General features: G+C 33.2%; 1 protein-coding gene across 26 annotated transcripts in view; it reads right to left on the bottom strand.

Moving 5' to 3' along the window:
- The window catches only part of LOC112032222 (disease resistance protein RUN1), a 68,782-nt gene that overhangs the window by 10,221 nt on the left and 36,123 nt on the right, over positions 1-22,438 (bottom strand). For 11 of the 26 annotated variants that reach the window (XM_065763112.1, XM_065763110.1, XM_065763107.1 and 8 more), the window contains exons 1-5: positions 4,850-5,136; positions 3,606-4,109; positions 2,248-3,349; positions 1,680-2,132; positions 120-1,577 (exon numbers count right to left, since the gene is read on the bottom strand). The exons of 12 other annotated variants lie outside the window; for them this stretch is intronic. In XM_065763112.1, coding sequence (XP_065619184.1) covers positions 120-1,577; positions 1,680-2,132; positions 2,248-3,349; positions 3,606-3,778 — 3,186 coding nt within the window. In that variant the 5' untranslated portion in view covers positions 3,779-4,109; positions 4,850-5,136. 3 more of the 26 variants (XM_065763120.1, XM_065763108.1, XM_065763109.1) reach the window with 3 other exon arrangements.

The following is a 22,438-nucleotide window of genomic DNA, read 5'->3' as shown; positions in this document are numbered from 1 at the left end:
AATAAATAAGACCCAACACACAAAAACAGAGACAGAGATAGATACCTGAAGAATATTAGCGCAATTTCCCAAGTAGGTGATATTTATAAAACGCACGTAGAGATTAGACGGAGAGATACCTGAAACATGTTACTGAAGTTTTGAATATTGCAAGCCAATTTGAAGCAGTTGAAACACTGGACAGTGAATTCATCATAACATGAGTCGAGATCATTTGGTAGTTCTGGTAGTGTCTCCAGTGAGGTACAATTGTCTACGCATATAAATACAACTTCTGAGGGAATATTTGGTAATGATCGAAGGCTTTTGCAACCATCCAAGTAAAGACGTACTAGTCCAGAGAATTGAGAGATGCTTTCAGGAAGGGAAACGAAATCATTTCCCCTTAGAAATAAATTAAACCGAAACTCCGTTATGCAGTCAATACCGCCTGGAATTGCCGAAAGGTTGCGGACGATACCGCTTGGAATTGCCGAAAGGTTGCAGTCACTGAGATCTATATTGTGACTTCTTGGCATAGAAGTCAATGAAGATGATGACAATTGACATCCCTTGAAAGATAAACTAAACAGAACCTGTTTAAGGTGAATGGTGGAGGAAGGTAACTCTTTTATAGCAGTTCCACCCAAAGAAAACTCACCTAGGCTTTCCATATTCCCTAGGTTCTCCGGCAAGTTGGTAATTTTTGAGCATCCAGTAAGATCAAGATGATATACCCTCTTCAAATTACAAATGGTGCTTGGAAGACACACAAGATTTTTGCAATCTTTTAGATTTAATCTCTTAAGGGCAGCCAAACGTCCAATAGATGATGGCAACACTTCTATTGCTGTTCCTTCCAAAAGAAGCGTACTCAGATGTTTGAGATTCCCAATATTCTCCGGCAAGTTGACAAATTTTGGACACCTAGAAAGATACATTAGCACCAGTGATTTCAAACTACAAATGGTGCTTGGAAGAGGCACAAAATTTTTGCAATCTTCTAGAATCAATGCTTCAAGGCTAGTCAAAAATTCAATTGATGAAGGCAGCTCTTTAATAGCTGTTCCACTCAACTTAAGCTTCTTTAGACTTGTGATATTCCCCAAGTCCTTCGGCAATTTGTCAAATTTTGAGCATCCAAAAAGATTAAGATTGTAAAGCGATGTCAAGCTACAAATGATGTTAGGAAGACGCACTAAATTTTTGCAATTCTGCAAGATCAAAGTATTAAGGCCAGTCAAACATTCAATTGATGATGGTAATTCTATAATAGCAGTGCCTTCCAAAAGAAGTTCTTGAAAGAGCTCCATGTTTCCCACAAATTCAGGAATTTTCTTGACTTTTAAGCAATAAGTAAGATTAAGAGTCACAAGAGACTCCATTTCAAACTTGTCTGGAAGATTAGTTAGTTCTTGGCACCCTTTTAGATCAAGAAGTCTAAGCTTTTTCAGTTTTCCAATGGATGGGTGAAGCTGGCGTAAATTTGAACACCTTGCAAGAACTAATTCCTCAAGATTTTGGACTCCATTGAAGTTAGGGCTAATAATCAGATCCGAGGAGCCATCCATATTGATGGACTTTAAATTTTCAAAAATCTAATAAAAGAAAAGAAAAAATTTAGAATAATTAACTTTATAGTGTCTATTTATTGAAATTTAAAAGCAAGTTTGTATGAAGATACTTATTAACAATCTTACCTTCATTCCTCCCCAAAGTAGTTCAATTTTGCTACGCGGCAAATGAAGTGCAACAAGCCCAGCTGGCAAAGAATGCAACGATTTTAAAGGATAATCATTGCATTCCAAATAGCTTAAATTATTAGGTAAACGTAAAGTGTCAAGTTGTAGGGAAATACTACGAATTCTCAGAAATTTAAGATTGTGCATCTTCAAAAAGGCGTTAGGGTTCCAAAGTAGCCCTTTTGGTTTTTTTGATGATGTGAAACCTTGCCAAGATAAAGTCTTTTGTACCCATCCCCAAAGAGTAACCAATAGAGCTAACCCTTGCCAAGATAGAGCGCTTAGGACCCACCCCTGAAGTGTCACCAATGGAGCTAACCCTTGTGGCCTCCAACATGCCTCTTTTTCTTCATGATAAATACTTTTATCCTTGGCTCCCTTCATATCTATGGCTTGAACATGTTCTGTTCCCTAATAATAAAAAAGGAATTTGTGAAACGCAAAATATATTATTAGCATAATTATTCATATTTCAACTTTGCTAAATAAGAAGATATGGTATGAGCTGAAGTAAATAACCTCTCACCGTATCGTTTTTTAACACATTATCAATGTCCTCATAATGCCATAGTCTACTGCGCTTCCCAGGCTCATCACGAGATTCTTGACGAACAATATCCCTACCCATATCTCTTAGTAAATCGTGCATCCGCAATTCATTATTTTCGGAAATTTTCAAGAGAGATTTCTCAATGAGAATGCTTAATCCAATATGGGGATAGCGGCCAAGAATTTCTAGTATTTGTACCACATAATCTTTCTTCTCGTGATTAAAGAAGCATGCAATATCTTTGAATATTTCCTGCTCCGGCCCTTCAAGTCCATCATAACTTTTTTTTAGTACTCGGATAACATCTGGCTTGGGATGTTCTTTGAGCTTCTCGAACTCATTTTCCCATTCAACAACACTTCTTTTAGACAAAAATGAACCCAAAACGATAAGAGCTAAAGGATGACCGGCAACATAATTCAAAAAACCTTTGGACAGTTCTAAATATTCATATGGGATAAGCTCGTTTTTAAAAGCTTTTGAACGAAAAAGATGACAAGCATCTTCATTTTTCAATGATTTAACTTCATATATTTTATCGAGTAAATGTGTCTCTAACAAGTGCTTATCTCTTGTTGTTATGATAATTCTACTGCCTCGACCAAACCAATCACGTTTCCCAGCTAACTTTTGTAATTGGTTTAAATCATTTACATCATCAAGAACAAGAAGAATCCTTTTATGACTTAACCTTTTCTTGATCATGTGAACTCCATCATAAATATCTTCAATATTCAAATTTGTTTCTTTTGAAATTTGAGAAATAAGATATTTTTGTAGTGAAAGTAAACCGCCAGCTGTTTCACATTTTTCCCTAACATTATATATAATACAACAAGCTTCAAATTCTTCAGAAACCATCTTATAAGCAACTCTAGCAAGGGTTGTCTTGCCCATTCCCCCCATTGCCCAAATTCCTGTAAAGCGAACATCATTGTCTAACCCTAAAGCTAAACATGACCCCAATTCCACCAATTGAGAGTCTATTCCTACCAGGCCCTCTGTAACTTTTGAGAATGTACAACTTGAGTTATGTGATATCAATGACACGATGCTTTTGACAACTTCTGAGAGAGGGCTGCAATGAAGAAAGAGCAAGATGTGATGACCAATAAATAGGTCCAATGAAAAATGCGGTAGATATTAGGTGTTGGATTCCGCTTACCTAAAAAAATACGTGTAAATTGATTGGCTAGGACAAAATTGAAAGAGAATTGAGAACTGCTAAAGGTTTAATATTTATTTATTTATTTTAAATAAAAATAGATCTGCTAAAGGTTTAAATGTAACATATATAACAGTGGGTCAGCTAAATATATATCAAATAAAATTACCTATTATCTACATGATATCCAGCAGTATTGGCCACATGCTTCAAAGCATCTCTCCATGTGCCCACCTTCTCCTCAAATTGTTTCTCATATTCATCAAAAGGTTGTGCAAAAGTTCCCTTTTGTTTCCGCACATCAGATGGATCCACGTTGTAAAAAATAGGTAGAATTGTCATTCCCAATTTTTCGTAGGCAATGATCTCTACAAGTTCATTTAAGCACCAAGTTGAAGATGCATAATTTTTTGAGAGAATGACCACAGCAAATCTAGATTCTTTTATTGCTTTGAAGAGCTCTGGTTTAATAGTTTTTCCTTTCTCAAGTTTTTATCGTCCTTAAAAGTATAAATGCCATTCTGTTTTAAAGCAAAATATATAAAGTCCGTAGCAGTGTTGCGGGTGTCCTCGCCGCTGAAACTCAAGAAGACATCATACGTCCATCGGCTGCTAGAAAAAATAGAAGAAGAACAAGATGACGAGCTTGAAGCCATTGAATCACGAAAAAGATCTGCATGGAAAAAAAAAAGTACATTCAATTAGAACTGAAGAAAAATTGAAAAGAAAATAATTTATGAAAAAAGAAAAACAATTTGATGCAATGTTTTGAATCTCTCCCTTCTTCAGATGGGTCATACATTATAACATTACCTCTCTGTTTTTGTTTTTTTATGAGAAACCGCAATTAAAGTCACACTGTTCAAAACTCAAGGGGAACGGGTGTATTTTTCCCAAGGGGGGTGTTGGGTATGTTAAGTTTAGCCACATCTTCTTCTCATTAGAGCATCACCAATAGCTTGTCTATATCTATTTTTTGAAGAAAAAACCCCACTGTTCACCCCAAAAATCCACTCCAACAACTTCTCCATCTCCATTTTTTAGATTAAAATTGCTACAGTGCTTCTCTACACGTAAACAACACTGTAGCAATTACTGTAGCACCCCTAAACAATATTCTCCCTTGAAATAATACCGGGTTGAATAAAAAAATAATTATTTCTCTCTCATTCCTTTTCTCTTTCGTTCTTCACTCTCTCGTGCTTCTCTATCTCAACGATTACAAACTAAAACATACCACAATCAAAACAAAAACACATAACCCAATCGAAAGATTTGAAACACAAAAACAATCTTTCTCATAAGCCTAATGAAATCTGAACAATAAAATAAAATTAATCAAACCAGAACCAAAAAAAAAAAAAAAAACATGTAGAACACCGATCTCCAGCAATCTCACAGTTTTACACGCACATGGATGTCCGAGATTGATTAGTCTCTTCTCGCCGTCCCTTGCTCGAAGTCTAAAAAAGCTGAAACGACTCTCTCTTGAACGATCTGTGTAGAACGTCGATCTCCACTTCTCTGCTAGTGATCTATGTGTGTATGAGAGAGAATTTGTTTGTGTGAGATAGAGGGAGAGAGTGTTCTAGAATCAAGTAGAAAATAGAAAAAGTAAAAAGAGAGAGAGAGAGAGAGAGAGAGAGAGAGAGAAATGATCCGAAATGAACTAGAAAAAGAAAAAGAATGGTAGATAGAGATAGGAGTGGGATACGTGTGTGTTGGCGAAAAAACCAAGGAAAAAAAAGAAAAAAAGAAGAAGAAAGAAACGTATAGATGAAATTAAAAAAGGAAAAATAATATTAAAAAAATGACAATTAAGAAATACTACTACAATAATTTCACAATAAATCTTAAGTAATAGATTGTTATTAGCTAATATTGGTAAATAAAAAAATAATTTCAACAGTGAGTTCAAATTAGAACTAGTAACAATTTTTCACATAAGATTTTGATGTGATTCTTGTGAAAGTATTGCAAAAAATGTTATAAATATAACACTTTTAATTAAAAATATAATTGTTGGGAATGAATATAAGAAGAATAAATGATGATAAAAAAAGAATAAAGAATAAATGAAGAAATAATATTTAAATGAGATAGAAAAAACGATAGAAAGTCGGTTGAAAAATATATTTAAAAAAGCAAATAGGTAAAAACTAAATATCACTGTTCATGTCCAAACAATCCAAAAATTTAGATAAGGGATGCTCTTAGAACCTTTTATATTATGTTTGGTTGTACTGGACAACAGGAAGTAGAGAATTAGAAAATGGATGGAAGCTATGGATTTGAAAGAAAAATAAAGAAATGATTAACTTTTCTGTGAGATTACTCTTATACCCTCGTAAAAATATTTTTTTTAAAAAGTTCTGAATATTTTGTAAAATTACTTTTAATTCTTTCAAATGAATTTATAATTTATAATTTACAAAAAATAAAATTTTGGGGCCAGGAAATCATACAGCCACGGTCCACTCCAAGCCAGGCCCAAATGGCCCAGTCCGAGGAGGGATGACTACCCAAGGCCAATTTGGGGAGCAAACTCTTCTTTGGATCCGCGCCGAGGATCCCCTCGTCCTCGGCATACTAAGGATAACTATAGGGGAGGGGGGACAGACCCAGAGCCAGTTGTCACTTCAGCACTTAATACGTTCACCTAACCCTTCTGGCCGCATTAATGGGGACGCAACCCCCGGGCAGGGCTACATCGATCAGGGTGAACCACTTGAGCAGAGATACAACCTCTGATGGGACAGGCGGGCAGAGGAGAGGCCAATGAACGATCAACAGGAAGAGGAAGAGAGTAGTATATAAGAGAAACAAGCAAAATGCAGATGGGAGGCTTTTTGGGGGTTTTTTGGAGAAAAAAGCCTCCTCGGCCCATGGCCGAGGAGCATCTCCTAGTTGTAAATCGTTCCAAGGGTTTCTTCAATAAAAGTAAAAGATGTTCAGGCCTCTAAGACGCCAGTCGGCGCCTAAACCTTCAACCCACTCTCTACAAATTTATTGTTCTGGGTTCGTTGGGCCTATAACCAATTTCTTTTGGGCTTAGGCTACAAGAAAACTGACCCTACAAAAATAATAAAAAAAATCATTTTTTAGCATTATTTTTTTCCATCCTTTTCTTTCCTGCCTTTTCATTTTTACATCGAAACTCATACATAAAAGAGTATTTTCTGTCCCTTTTCTGTCTTTCTCTTTTTTCGTTTTATTTTTCCAAACCCATTCCCTTATTCTTCCCCCCCCCCCCCCCTCCCCCCCTTTAAACATAGTGTTAATTTAAGAGAGTAATTGAAAATTTAATACCCATAGTGTTAATTTAAGAGAGTAATTGAAAATTTAATACCCACTTCACAATATTTGTATTGTGGTGGCTAATACCACATAATTTTAACCCCAACTTGCAATGTAGTAAATATATGATGAGGAGTCTATATGAATCTATACCTTTACTACTCACAAATAACCACATAAATAATTATGATCAAAATTGTGTAAAATTATACGTTTCATTCATTGTTCTGGAACTAAACCTAACTTGGCTTCCATCAACGATTCACAGCACAGAATTGTGAGAGAGTATACGAAATCTTAGGTGAAATTTACGATGTGTCTAGAATTTGTCTTCATAGAAAGACAAAGAAGGAACAAGCACAACTTTTGAGGTTCTTTATTGTTACGCATGTGTAAAGAAATTTCTGATCCTTCTTCCCAACGTGTGGGCCCACCTCATTATGAGGCCCCTCGGTGCAGTCTACTCAATAATTTTCTTTATTGTATCAAAATGCTAGAGAGAGAGAAAGAGAGAGAGAGAGGAAATTTCCAAGAAACCTTCATTAGTGTGGCATGGTGTTTTAGTGCTCATGTTTGAGAATTTGCTAGGTTTGATGATATGATTAGTGTTGAAAATTGAGCAAAGTTGTCAAGAGCTGTGCCGGAGGGCACTGAAACCGATTGCTTTGAAGTTAAAAGCTACTATTAATTAGTGTGTTTATTTTACTATTCAAATTAAAAAGTCAATTTTTTTTTACTATTTAGTTTATTTTTGTTATTAATTATGAATCTCACTGTACTATTTCAGCTAACTTTCACCTTTATTTACAGTACTTTTTTTTTAGAAGCTTTATCTACAATACTTTCAGCAAAAACTTTTCAGTTTTAACAAAATAAGTAGATCCCAAGCAAACTCAAGTATATATTCTAATATTTTTTTAAAAAAAAAATTGAGAGTGGTCATTGTCCTCAAGTCAAAGGCTACCTCGTCTTGAACTCTACCCTAAGAAAAATAGTTAAGATGCATTTAATTCTTTATTAAATTAATGTAAACCAAAAGTAATATAAAATAAAAACCTTTATAGCTTGTCAAAAAGCAAGGTAAAATACACTTAAAAAGCTAGTGAAAATCATTGTAAAAAGAAGAATGGGTCACAATATTCAGCAAAAAGAAAAAAAGGTGGTCACAAAGCAATATGATAAGAAGTTGTCTGTCCTCTTTTATGTTGCAAATTTCTGAGCACTAAAACACAATGCCCAAGTAATGAAGGTTTCTGAGAAATTTCCTACATGCGCGTAATCTGCAATCTGCTCCTCAAACGTCAAAAAAAGAAGGGTTGGAAATTTCCTACACCATGCCAAACTTGTTTGTCCTCTTCGATGACTGTTTGGTGGGGCAAAGAATTGGTTGGAAATTTCTACAACTACAATGTTCTCCTCAAAAGTTGTGCCAGTTTTATGTTGCAAATTTCTTAGCACTGAAACACAATACCAAAGTAATGAAGGTTCCTGGGAAATTTCCTACATGCGTGTGATCTACAATCTGCTCCTCAAACGTCAAAAAAAGAAGGGTTGGAAATTTCCTACATCATGCCAAATTTGTTTGTCCTCCCTAATGAGTGTTTGGTGGGGCAAAGAATTGGTTTGAAATTTCCACAACGACAATGTTCTCCTCAAACGTTGTGCCAGTTTTATGTTGCAAATTTCCGAGCACTGAAACACAATGCCAAAGTAATGAAGGTTTCTAGAAAATTTCTTACATACACGTGATCTGCAATCTGTTCCTCAAACGTCAAAAAAAGAATGGATGGAAATTTCCTACAACATGCCAAACTTGTTTGTCCTCTCTATGAGTGTTTGGTGAGGCAAAGAATTGGTTGAAAATTTTCGCAACTACAATATTCTCCTCAAAAGTTGTGTCAGTCTACTCTCTCTCTCAGTCTTTCTTTGAAATTAAGTATGGGTTTGGATAGGAGGGTAAGTTGCGGCTCGTTTCCTCTGTGCGTTTTCTCCTTTTTTTTTTCTTTTTTTTCTTTTTTTTTTTTTTGCCGCACTTGTTGATTTTGGGGGACAAAATTTACTGTGCGTGTACTGTGCGTGCACTGTTCACGTAATATTTAATATTAAAAGTGGGTCTCACAACACTATTCACATATTTAAAAATTATTTTGCTCCAGTGTTTTCAGCAACAATCAGTTTTTATCAACTTTCAACAACAATAAGTGCTATCCAAACGGACTGTAACACAACACAATGTTTCGTGGAGAAGAAGTTTTTCAATCTCTCCCTTCATCAGATGGATCAAAGGTTACCTTCTTTTTTTCTTTTTTCTTTTTTTTTTTTTTTTTTGGTCTTTATGAGAAACTGCAATTAGTCAAACTGTTCAGAACTCAGGGGGAGTACTGTTGGATATCTTAAGACTAAATGGTCTGGGGATATGTAGGTTGTCAGGTTGATCTCTTGCTAATATGTGTTTATTAGTCTTTTGTTCAGAACTCACGGAAGTCTCACCGTTCACAACTCAGAGCAGTGCTTTACAAGTTCAAGTTTAGGCACATCTTTTTCTCAAGTTTGGTTGTATTGGACGAGAGGAAGTATAGAATGGAAAAATGCATGGAAGCTATGGATTTGAAAGAAAAAAAATAAATAAATAAAGAAATGATTAACTTTTATACAAGATTACTCTTATACCCTCGTAAAAGTATAAAAAAAGTTCTGAATATTTTTTAAAATTATTTTTAATTCTTCCTAATGAATTATTCTTTTATAATTTACAAAAAATAAAAAAGAAAATAATTTTTTTAGCATTATTTTTTCCTTCTTTTTCTATCCTTTCTTTTCATTTTTACTTCCAAACACATACATAAATAGTATTTTCTGTCCTTTTTCTTTCTTTCTTTTTTTCCTTTTTTTTTTTTCCAAATCTATTCCCTTAATTTTTTTTCCTTCAGAGTAATTGATAATTTCACAGCCCCTTAGTATATGTTTGGATTGCATTGAAAAGGAAAAAAATGTGCGTCTGTGATTTTTCTGTGAATCCCGTGCACTATTCACGAGACTTGCAAATACGAATTTTAGTAAATTTTTCTTTAAAACTGGATCTCACGGCATTATTCACACATTTAAAAATGAGTAATGCTACAAGTACAAACTATTTTACAATATTTTTACAAAATGTTGATGTGGCTAACTTCTTATTGGTTTTCATCTAAACCGACCGTTAATATCACTTTTTTATTTACCAATAATCATTCACCAAATCAGCAGTTTATAAAACTTTTTGTAAAATAGTTTGTATCTCTAGCATTATTCTTTAAAAATTATTTTACTACAGTGTTTTTAGTTTTCAATTTTCAGTTTTTAGTAGTAAGTGGTATCCAAATATACCATAAGTATTTGTATTGTGGTGGACCTCACTTGGCTCCTATCACAGTATCACAGCACAAAATTATGAGAGTATATGAATTCTTTTGGTGAAATTTACAGTGTGACTAGAATTTTTCTTTACAGAGAGAAAGGAGGATCAAGCACAATTTTTAAGGTTCTTTACAGGTATGTAAAGGAATTTCCATTCCTTCTCCTCAACGTGTATCAATCCACCCAGGAAAATGCTAGAGAGAGAGAGAGAGAGAGAGATTTCCAAGAAACCATCATTTCTTTGGCATGGTGTTTCAGTGGAATTTGCCAAGTTTGATGAAATGAGGGTAAAATAGTAAATTAGCCATAATTTTCAAACAATATAATTAGTCGGCAATATTTTCAAACTATATTTTTAAAATATTGTTTGAAAATATTGTTTATTAATTATATTGTTTGAAAATTATGTTTAATTTCCCCTTTTGTCCATGAAATGATTAGTGTTGACAATTGAGCAAAGTTGTCAACAGCTGTGCGTGATTTGCGGAGGTCACCGAAAGCTGATTGTTTTGAAGTTATAAAAGTTAGTGTTAGGAAACTCACTAGAAACCACCACATAGTAACTTTTGTAGAAAGAGCTGTGTGAAATGCACCATTGGCCATTTCCAATCACAATGCACCCCAATCTAAAGAAAAAGCCATGTTATTAATTAGAGTAATTCTACTGTACCCCAAAAAAGAGGGGTACGATACCCACTAGTAGGTAACTTGCTACATCAAGTTACTTTTTTTTTTCACATTTGACGGTTCTATCCTCACATTGTGCAGTTCCAACATCACATGTGACAATTCTTTTCTCACATTTGGTGGTTCTCTTACTTTTTTTTTTCATATTTGACGGTTCCATCCTCACATTGTGCAATTCTAACATCACATGTGATAGTTTTTTTCTTACATTCGGTGGTTCCTTTACTTTTTTTCTCACATTTGACGATTCCATTCTCACATTGTGCAGTTCCAACATCACATGTGATAGTTTTTTTCTCACATTTGGTGGTTCTCTTACTTTTTTTTTCTCACATTTGATGGTTTCATTCTTACATTGTGCGGTTTCAACATCGCATATGACAATTCTTTTGTCACATTGAGTGGTTCCCTTACTTTTTTTTCACACTTGACGATTTCATCTTCACATTGTGCAGTTTCAACATCACATTTGACAGTTCATTCTCACATTTGGTGGTTTCTTTACTCTCTTTTTTTCACATTTGACAGTTTTATCCTCACATTGTGCAGTTCTAACATCACATATAACAGTTCTTTTGTCACATTTGGTTGTTACATTACTTTTTTCTCACATTTGACGGTTTCATCCTCACATTGTGCAATTCTAACATCACATGTGACAGTTCTTTTGTCACATTTGGTTGTTCTCTTACTTTTTTCTCACATTTAACGGTTCCATCCTCACATTGTACAGTTTCAACATCACATGTGATAGTTTTTTTCTCACATTTGGTGGTTCCTTTTTTTTTTCTCACATTTGACGGTTCTATCCTCACATTATGCGATTCCAACATCACATTTGACAGTTCTTTTATCACATTGCGTGGTTCCCTTACTTTTTTCTCGCACTTGACGGTGCCATCCTCACGTTGTGCAGTTCCAACATCACATGTAATAGTTCTTTTCTCACATTTGGTGGTTCCCTTACTTTTTTCTTACATTTGACGGTTCATTCCACACATTGTACAGTTCCACCATAATATGTGACAGTTCTTTTGTCACATTGATGGTTTTTTTTTTTTTTTTTTCACATTTAAGGGTTCTATCCTCACATTGTGCAATTCCAACATCACATGTGACAATTCTTTTGTCACATTAGGTGGTTCATTTATTGTTTTCTCACACTTGACGGTTTCATCTTCACATTTTGCAGTTCCGACACCATATGTAATAGTTCTTTTCTCACATTTGGTGGTTCCCTTACTTTTTTTCACATTTGACTGTTCCATCCTCATATTGTGCAGTTTCGATATCACATGTGACAGTTCTTTTCTCACATTTGGTGGTTCGCTTACTTTTTTTCTTACATTTGACGGTTTCATCCTCATATTGTGCAGTTTCAACATCACATGTGTTAGTTATTTTGTCACATTTGGTGGTTCCTTTTTTTTTTTTTTTTCACATTTGATAGTTTCATCCTCACATGGTGCAGTTCCAATATCACATGTGACAGTTCTTTTCTCACATTTGATAGTTCTCTTATTTTTTTCCTTATATTTGACGGTTTTATCCTCACATTGTACAGTTCCAACATTACATGTGACAGTTTTTTTCTCACATTTGGTAGTTTCCTTACTTTTTTTCCTCACATTGTACGGTTCCAATATCACATATGACAGTTCTTTTGTCACATTGGGTGATTCTCTTACTTTTTTTTCACACTTGACAATTTCATCCCCACATTGTACAATTTCAACATCACATGTGACAGTTTTTTTTGTCACATTTAATGGTTCTCTTACTTTTTTCTCACATTTGACCGTTCCATCCTCACATTGTGCAGCTCCAACATCATATATGATAGTTCTTTTGTCACATTGGGTGGTTCTCTTACTTTTTTCTCATATTTGACAATTCCATCCTCACATTGTGTAGTTACAACATCACATGTGATAGTTCTTTTCTCACATTTGGTGGTTCTTTTTTTTTCTTTTTTTTTTCACATTTGACTGTTCCATCCTCACATTTTGCAGTTCCAACATCACATGTGACAATTCTTTTGTCACATTGGGTGGTTCATTTACTTTTTTCTCACACATGATGGTTTCATCTTCACATTTTGTAGTTCTAACATTACATGTAACCGTTCTTTTCTCACATTTGGTGGTTTCGTTACTTTTTTCTCACATTTGACGATTTCATTTTCAAATTGTGCAGTTCCAATATCATATGTGACAGTTCTTTTCTCACATTTGGTAGTTCCCTTACTTTTTTTTTCTCATATTTGACGGAAAATAGGGTGGAAAATGGCATTTTCCACAGTTTGATTCAGGAGAGAAAAAAAGAGAGACAGAAAATGGGGAGGAAAATAATCCCTCCGGGCCCACACTTTTTTACCTCCCTATTTGGGAGGAAAATAGGGAGGAAAAGATGCTGATGATGTAATTTACATAAATACCCTCACTTTGTTACACTCACCTACCCCTCCATCTTCTCATTATTATATAACAAGGACATAATAGTCAATTTATATAAACTACATTTTCCATCCTCTCCTTTTTCTTTCCAACCAAACAAAAAGGTTTTCCACCCTTCCATTTTTCTACCCCTCTAACCAAACACACATGAGAGAAAACCAAATCTTTTCTATCCTCCCACTTTTCCATTCTCCCACTAATTTTTCATCATTTCACTTTTCTACTCCTCTAACCAAACGGATCCTAAGTAGTACCAACATCGCTGACTCTATTTTTGTCGCATTTAGTGGTACCCTATTTTTTTATTCTCAAATTTAACCGTTCCATTATTACATTGGGCAGTACCAACATTACTTCTAACCATACTTTTGTCACATTCAGTAGTACCCTATTTTTTTTTTCTTACAATTGGCATTTCAATCATCACAGTAAGCCAAACCAATATCACATCTGACCATAATTTTACATTTAAGCTTATCATTGAGATCACTTTTTTACTTACTAATAACCGCTCATGACAATAGTAATTTTTTAGAAGTTATTAAAAAATTTAGATCTAAAATAGAAAACCAAAAAAAAAAAAAAAAAATGCATCCCATGAAATTAGCCCAACCACAATAATTACTCTTGTTTACAAAAAAAATCAGTGGAAATTATCTTGGTTTCTTTCACAAATATTTGAATATACCAATTAATTTCCTAAATATCTTGGTTTCTTCCACAAATATCTTGTTTTTTTTTTTTTTTTTTATGGGAATATCTTGGTTTTTTGAAAATGAAATTGTTTGAAAGGCTGTACTTAAAAATAAAAATAAAAAAATAAAAAGTGAATTTTTTTACTGTTCTTTGAAAAGGTGCATTTGAAACTGCGTTACCAAACATTGTTGCTAAAAAAAGTAGAAAAAAGCACTCTTTCAGCAAATAGATAAAATAGGCCCCTTGTACAAATTTAAGCTTTAAAATTCTTTTGATCTGTGTGATAGAAATGAAGAGTACTGTTGAATTTGCTCCTTTATTTATCCTAACGTGGAATCTCCTTTGCTTGAATCTGTAGTTCGTCGATGGTGGGACCATGATATCACCAACTGTGTTTGCCAGACGCTGCTTGTGTTACTTGATGAGTGAAATGCCACAAGAAGCTCTTGGAGATGCAATGCAAGCCCAGGTAAGCTTCTGAATGGCCTACTGCCTTCTATCTTCAAGCAGCTGCCCTCTTCAGCCTTGGGATGGACAATGATGCACAGGAAAGTCTTAAAGATGGAACATCCTTGGAAACACAAAGACACAGAAACTGATAGTGTATAGGTTTTTTTACCCCTTCTTCTTGCATTAGGGACAAAAGAAAAGAAAAAAGTAGCAAACGAAAATACCCCTTGTATCTATCTTTATCCATCTCTTCCTTTCCTTGGCTTATTAGTTTCTACAGCACCTGAGGATTAATGTTCAATTTACGTTTGATCTATGTTCTTAATTATCTCAGTCTTTAAATGCTTCTGTAATTAAATTTTTTTTTTTCACATTTCTTAGCTGTCTTGTGGCTTCAGCTATATTCAGATTGTGATGGTAAGAATGAAAGTTGAGTTTGCATTATGGAAAAAAATTTGGCTTTTCGAGGGTTGAATTTCTTGCCTTTTCAATTCTGATGATCAGGAAATGAGCTTTGAAATTGTTAATAGGTGCCCCATTAATTAACGTCCTATATCCACAAGAAACATGCTACACGTATAATTTTTTGCCTTAGATTTAAGCTCTCGTTTCCTTCTTTGTGGGGGTAGGAGGCAGTGCACTTAAACTGTGTTGCTCCAAGTTACCTTGCTATATTGAAAAGAAAATTAGACAAAGTCGGATAAACAGATCCCATTAATCTACGAATCCAATCTAAACATACTCAATTGCTTAATTGATGTTTTCGTGTCTGACATGTCTTATAGAGGCTTGCAATTTGATTCCCTAACTTGCAATTTGAGTCATTCAATTGTAGGCTTCAAGGCTCACACATGTAGGAATTGCACATTCATTTCAGTCTGGATTTTCATAATGAGATCAGCTAGAATGACCACAAACTTCAGATGCGCAGAAATGGAAGGGCACTGATGTACGTATAGAACTTTTTTAAGCTCTGTGGAGGAAGGAAGTGGGCCCTTAATGTGCATTAACATCTCCATTCCTTTCAAGCATTTGCAAACTTCCAAGAAACAAGCAGCAGCAAAAACAATTCAACATGTTATAGAATCATCACAAATACTGATGATTTTCCAAGAATAATATTTCATTTATGAAGAGCTAACAATTTTATGACTTAAATCTAGGAGCAGCATAAATTCAAATTGCCGCCAATACTTTTTTAAAAATAAAAACAAAATGGAACCACCTCATAAAGTTTGGTACAAACAAAAATCATTCCAGTATCAACCTTTGGCAGCCAGCCAGGTAAACACGTAACTAATGTAGAGCAAATTTCAGAATAGCCTTAATTTCACATTGGGGGCCGACCTGAACCTAGCAGCTGGCCGATTACATTAGTCACCTGGCAAAAACACAAAATAGCTTGCTTTTATTTCCATTACATGATGGTAATCGCACGCAAATCATAATTCATAGGTGATGAAATACCAATTCCATACACTAAATTACCACAAAACAAAATAGAACCAGCAAGCAACCCACACTATTCAAATACTGATGTCACAGAAAATCACATGTCTATAAGGTTAGGCCTTTCTAAAGCAACACCAAGGCTGCAAGACTTATACAGATATTTCTAAGCTAATGGCATGGTGCACAGAATTATCAGTATAACATACGCATTGACAAACTAAATAAAATAATGTGAAGGAAGCACGGAAGTAATGGATGATAAAAAATTAAACTTAAGCCAGAAACATGATGGAGAGAATCCAATCAAACATCAAGACAACAAAATTCAAAGAAAGGCCAAGGGGAAAAATGAAACTTCTGGTGTGGAGGGGTTGAAGGTAAGAAGAAACTGAAATATTGTCTTTTTTGTAACAAAATCCAGTTCAAAAGAATATGACAATAGATGAGAGTCAGTCCACATTTAAAACATCTGCATTGCTCCTTATACAGGATATCTATGAGTAGCTTGAAAATATTTACAAACTTATCAAGCAAATTATAACATGGATATGACTTTATATCAATCAAATTATAACAAGAGACAAGAGAGTAATATAATAATGAGAAATTTAATCTACCCCCTCAAAAAAAAGTACATCAATCAAAAGTTTATACTGTGGGAAGTACTGTAAACCATATGTGAATATGATTGTCAACTTACATGCCAATATTTTGATACGCAGCGATCAATGCAACTATTTTCACCCATATTTAGTTCAGACTCCTTGTACCTGAAATAATAAATGATAATATGACCAATTTGATACATTTTCTTTACACAAGGATGTCAAATGAGTACTTTCTGCAATTAATTAATATAGAGAAAAAATTATTGAACTTTGTAAAAAAAGTTAACTGGATTGTACAAAGGTGAATTCAAAATCAACTTAGAAAAGTTCATGCAAATTGCAGGAAATAAATTAACACAAAGTTTTGTACCTTTTCTCAACGCACTTATTAAAACATGTGTTTGTAAGCCTGATTCAAAAACAGAAAAAGGAAGCAGGTTAACCTCAATAAATATTTATCATGAATGGAAAATCATAAACAATGCAATTTTATTCAAAATATATATCAATATGAGACATCCTCAACCATAGCAGTCCAATTCCCAGTCTTAATCTAGCAAGTGAAAGCATTGATAAATGTGCTTACTATAGGGTAGTTTCTTCTTTGGTGGTAATTATGCACTCATCCTTTTTATAGGTGAGACCACACCTTAAAATGACATTGATCTAAATTCACAAAGTAATATTTCCAATCATGATGGTTAGTCGTTTATTCGGTATCATCTTGATTTAGAGTACCTCACCTCATCTAGGAAAACCAAAGCTAAAATAAACTCTCATTGAGAAATAATGTTAACCTGATTTTTCACAGTAACTGGACTAAAAAAAAAAAATAGTTAGCTAATCCTAATTTGAAAGTAATCACTGGGCTGAACCTGAAACTATCTGTGCAGCGTCTGTTGTTGCTATTCAGAATTGGAAATGACCTTACCCTGTACTCTCTAATTGTTGTTGAGGTAAAGGTGTCAGAGTTGCTATATCTTTGTCAAACAAACAAGTGGGTTTTGGTTTTTGTCTCTTGCTACATTCTCTTTCTCTAGGTGCAGTGCTGCTCTACAACTTCTGCGGTAATGTACAAATGCTTTGGGAGCCGGGGGACCAATTATTTGTTACTCAAGTTGAGAGATTGCTTTGTTACTGACTAATTCCCATTTGAATCCTTGCCTTTGGCACCAATTGGCTCTATGCAGAGCCACACTGCTAGAAAGTAGAAAGTAGAAACTAATGCTAAAAGAAGGACACAATTTTGATACAGGAGATGATCTAATTAGGAAGGCTGTTTTTATTACAACTTCAATTTATGGTGAACATCATCCAGATAAAATATTTGCTCCTGAAACCAACTCTAAAATATAGCACAAACCAACACTAAAATTGGTGTTCTTACTGCCAAGGTGGTTGAAAAAAAAATAATAATCTCCTAAGTCCATAGGTTCATAGCATCGTGTCCTCCCCACACTACCAACCAAATCTAATCTTGTCCCAACTTATGGATAAGGTTCCCACGTCTCACTCAAGTTTCACGTTTCGCATTCCAAACTCAAAAGTGTAAAGATTATTTGTTTTTTTTTTTTTTTTTTTTGAGAAGCCAGTCTGTGAGACAAACCGATGCTTTTATTAAAACATAAGAAAACTATGAACATTAAACAGAGCAAAGGGGATAATGTCCCTAGGTAAGTCTTCAACCCAAACCTGAAGTTCTAGCCCAACCCAAGATTTCTTTGCCAAAGCATTGGCAACCTTATTACAATTTCGTTTCACATGGCAGTAGTGATCCAGGCAATCAATGGTGGACTGTCAAGCCCTTCGGTGTAAACATTAATTTGTCAAATATATAAGAACCGAAACCCAAACAAAACAATAATAGCATAAACCCACAAAGTTTAGAGAAATAATATAAACCCATATCAGCGTTAATCATATGCAAAGAGAGAACCTGAATATTGTGGGTGGTTCCGCCGATTTAGAATGGTAGAAAGAAGCGCCGTCGAGTCGTACGGGAAGAGTTGAAGCGCTGCCGAGTTGGATTGGATATAAGTGTTGGATTGGATATAAGTGCGCTGCCGATTTGAGGATGGATTGGAAAAGACGAAATTAGAGAGCAGCGCCGACGAGTTGGATTGGATGAGAAGAAGCGCCGCCGATTTGAGGCTTTGGGTGTGCGGCTGTCTGGTTCTTGTATGGTTTTAGCTATTTTGTGGGTTTTGTTTAGAGAGGCAAACTGAGACAGGCAGAGGTAGAGAAGCAAACGTGAGAGGAGAAAAGTATGATTAATGTTATAATTTTTCGTTTATATATAAAACCTGTTTAGCCGGTAACCAAAACCCATTAAAATTACATCAACGTACAAGATTAAAACAATATTAAATGAAGGGTTCAGATTTCAGGGGTACCGTACCCCTTTTTGGCAAGGAGTACGGTGCATGACCCAATTCCTATTAAGAGAAATGATATGTCTACAATATTTTTACAACAAATTTTAAGTGGCAGGTTGTTACTAGTTTTTTATTGTTGGAGCAAAAAAGTAATCTCAGTGTTAGTTTCAAATTTGAACCAATAAAACTAACCACCTGTGATTTGTTGTAAAAATATTATAAAATTATTGTAAACGTAGCATCTCTCTTCCTATTAATTAATATTATATGAGAGTGACAAAAGTAAAAATAAAATGGGCATTGTCGATAACATGTAGCATTGTCATATTTGGGTTACCTTGATCATGCATTACAATTACCTGCTTTCAAAAGCTCAAGATATCTTAAATCATTGAGCATTAGCATTAATTCGATGTGCCTTTTTTTTTACTTTACTTTTTTGACAAGCTAGAAAAGCTCTTTATAGTTAAGCTTTTATATTGTTTTTGACCTAAAGGTTTTTTTTTTTTTTTTTTTATCTTTCATTACCATTACTTTTTGAACATATATACATATATATATATATATATATATCAGTTAATGATATTTTTAAATATTATTCAAAAAAATAACATAAAACTACACACAAATATCAAGAAAAACGCAAGTAATCACTACAATTTTTTTAGAATAATAATCCCTATGAATTTGAGTGTGCAACGTGTATTTTTTTTTTTAAAAGCATGCACTACAATTCACAGTCAAATATTTATTGATCCTTAACATGTGTCTTAGGACATTTATTAACCAAATTATATATATATATAAATATATATATAGATTTTGACTAGCTATAAAAAATAAAATTCACATTACTTTTTTATTTAAATTTTCACATTAGTCATTAAGAGAATGGTAATTTAAACCCCCCTCTCCAACTATCAAATTCTTTTTAAAAAATCATTATCTTTTAAATGTTTTATTTTAGTCCTTATTCTTTCAAAATAATTTGTCTCGGTCAATGTAAAATGAAATAAATGCAAAATTTTAGCCAATCACCCCAAAAAATTACTCATATCATTTTGTCTAAAATTATGCATATCTTGTCCACAGCTATAATACTTGTATAAATTTACATGGCTACTATTCATGTGTAAAAATGCATATTTTATTCATTTGTCAATTTACTTTTTCAATTGGGATGTGTGCATGTGAGTGATGTGGGTTTTTTAAATAAGTGGTTATGTGGATGAATAATGAATATTTATTTAAATAAATTTTAAAATAGATAATTTGATGTATGTGTTTTTGAAAAGTAATGCTGTAAAATAAGAAAATTAGATTCTTATCCTAAAATAAATAGAAATTTTTACACGAGTTGATATGAATACTAGAGTTTGATGTGAGTAATATTTTAATTTTTTTTCCTTTTCTCTCTAATTACACCCCCGTTAGATTAGACTTACTTCTTGTTGTATTTTTTTTTTTTTTTTGGAGAAAGACTTCTTGTTGTAAATAAGTCAAGCTATTTAAGTTTAAACTTGATGATAAAAAAAATTCAAGATTAGAGGTTATCATGGCATCATTTTTATTATAAACTAATTATATATGACATCTCAATTATTATTAAAAATTATTTAAAAAATTTACGTCACCCGACTTATTAAATTTTAAACAGTACCTATGATAATGGTCTATTTATTAACAAGGTTGTCAGTTAGATTTTAAAATTTCTCTCTTGTCTCTCTATTTTCGCCCCCCACATCCACCCATATCGGACTTATTACATGTTGTAAATAAGTCACCTTGTACATATTCCGTTCATGTTCAATTTGGAAAAAAATTTGTTTATATTTAGTTATTCAACAACCAAATTACATTTAAGTTTAGACTTGACTATAAAAATAATGCAAAATTAAACTTTAAGTGTTTTTTTTGTTAACAAGCTTATATATGTGGTCTCTTTTTGAGACACGGACTTTCTAAGTTCAAATTATTATTTTAACTTATTGATGATAATATAACTTATCCATTTTGTAGTAAAAATGACATTTTTCTTTATACCCATTAAGAAAGGAACATAGAGTTTAAGATGGATATTATAATACCATTGCAATTTTTTTTTTTTTTAAATGCTTGCCATCTTTCTAGTTTTATAAATCTAATTTTATAAGTTTATAATGAAAATAAGTCTATTTAATTAGGTCATATGATATAATCTCAATTATAATTTAATTATTAATAATTTTCATAATTAAGTCAAATGATATAATCTCAATTATAATTTAATTATATAGAATTTGCATAAATTTTTGAAGGGGTAAAAATTGTATTCACGATTTTTCTTTTATATAAGAAAAGAATGACAAATTTTTTTCCAAACCAAAAGATTACCAAGTGCTTATAGTCACATGCCTTGTTCAAATTATGGACAAAATTTAGCTACAAAATTAGTTGTAGCCTAAAACTACAACCTCACTCAATATTTTTTTTTATTGAAGGTAAATTTTGGCAAGTCCACTGGATTACATATTCTTATTATATTCTCTATACTTACAAAATTTCTAGAAAATTGAAGATCAATAGCTATGTTATCAATAAATTGTTTAAATTGTAAGTTTTTATAATTTAAAATAATACATAAAATATAAGCTTATAGATCATATAGTAAATAATATCCGATTAACACAAAATTTTACATGTGTATTAAGAGTGTAAAGAACATGCAATTCAACGATTAAATTTTCAAAATATATAATAATGTCTATTTTATTAAGTAAAATTGTAGCCTTAAGCTACATCCAATTTTGTAACTAAACTTTATCTTTAAATTATTTAATAAATCATGTGATTTAATATATATTGATGGGTCTTATGAAATGGCACATAATAGTTAGGAGACTTGGAGTAGATTACTAGGTCCAACCCATTTTGGAGGAGTAGTTTCTAAACAAGTTCAAACTTGTCCGACCAAAAAAAAAAAATCAATCCTAAAAGTGTTATATAGCTTAATCAATAATCATGTACTCATGTTGGATTAAAAAAATATATAATTAAAAAATTAAATGATATTTATGGTGAAATCACCAATTCAAAGAAATCTCCCGCAAAAGTTGGCATACACCGTGTTTTACTTGAGAAATTGGCATACACCTTGTTTTACTTGAGAAAGAGATTTGCTTGTCGAAAAGTATTGCTATTCTCTTGTACATTTTGTACTAGTGAAAAATTGCGCCATTAATCAACCCGATGATTAATAGTCATTTTGAATTTAAAGCCATCCATATTCCATGGGATTTGAGGCATGTATGTTAACCGAACAGCCATAGCCACTTACCGTAGATTGTTTTCGTCTAATGGAAAAAATATTACAGTAGTGATTTCCTTTGTCAATGTTGGGATAAATATCACGGTTGTAAGAAGTATTAGTTTGCATTATTTCACAATGCACATCTCCAACATGTTTGACCAGCATTTCCAATACGAAATTTCGTACATGTTTTCCATTGTTAGGGATGCTCATATTCTCGTGTTTAGAAGAAAAAAACTTCCTATCATATTTTGATCATTCTGCGGAGCTTTTTTTTTTTTTTTTTTTTTTTTTTT

Source organism: Quercus suber, unplaced genomic scaffold, assembly GCF_002906115.3.
Source record: "Quercus suber isolate HL8 unplaced genomic scaffold, Cork oak 2.0 scaffold_492, whole genome shotgun sequence".
NCBI lineage: Eukaryota > Viridiplantae > Streptophyta > Magnoliopsida > Fagales > Fagaceae > Quercus > Quercus suber.
This window is presented reverse-complemented; position numbering and strand designations above follow the sequence as displayed.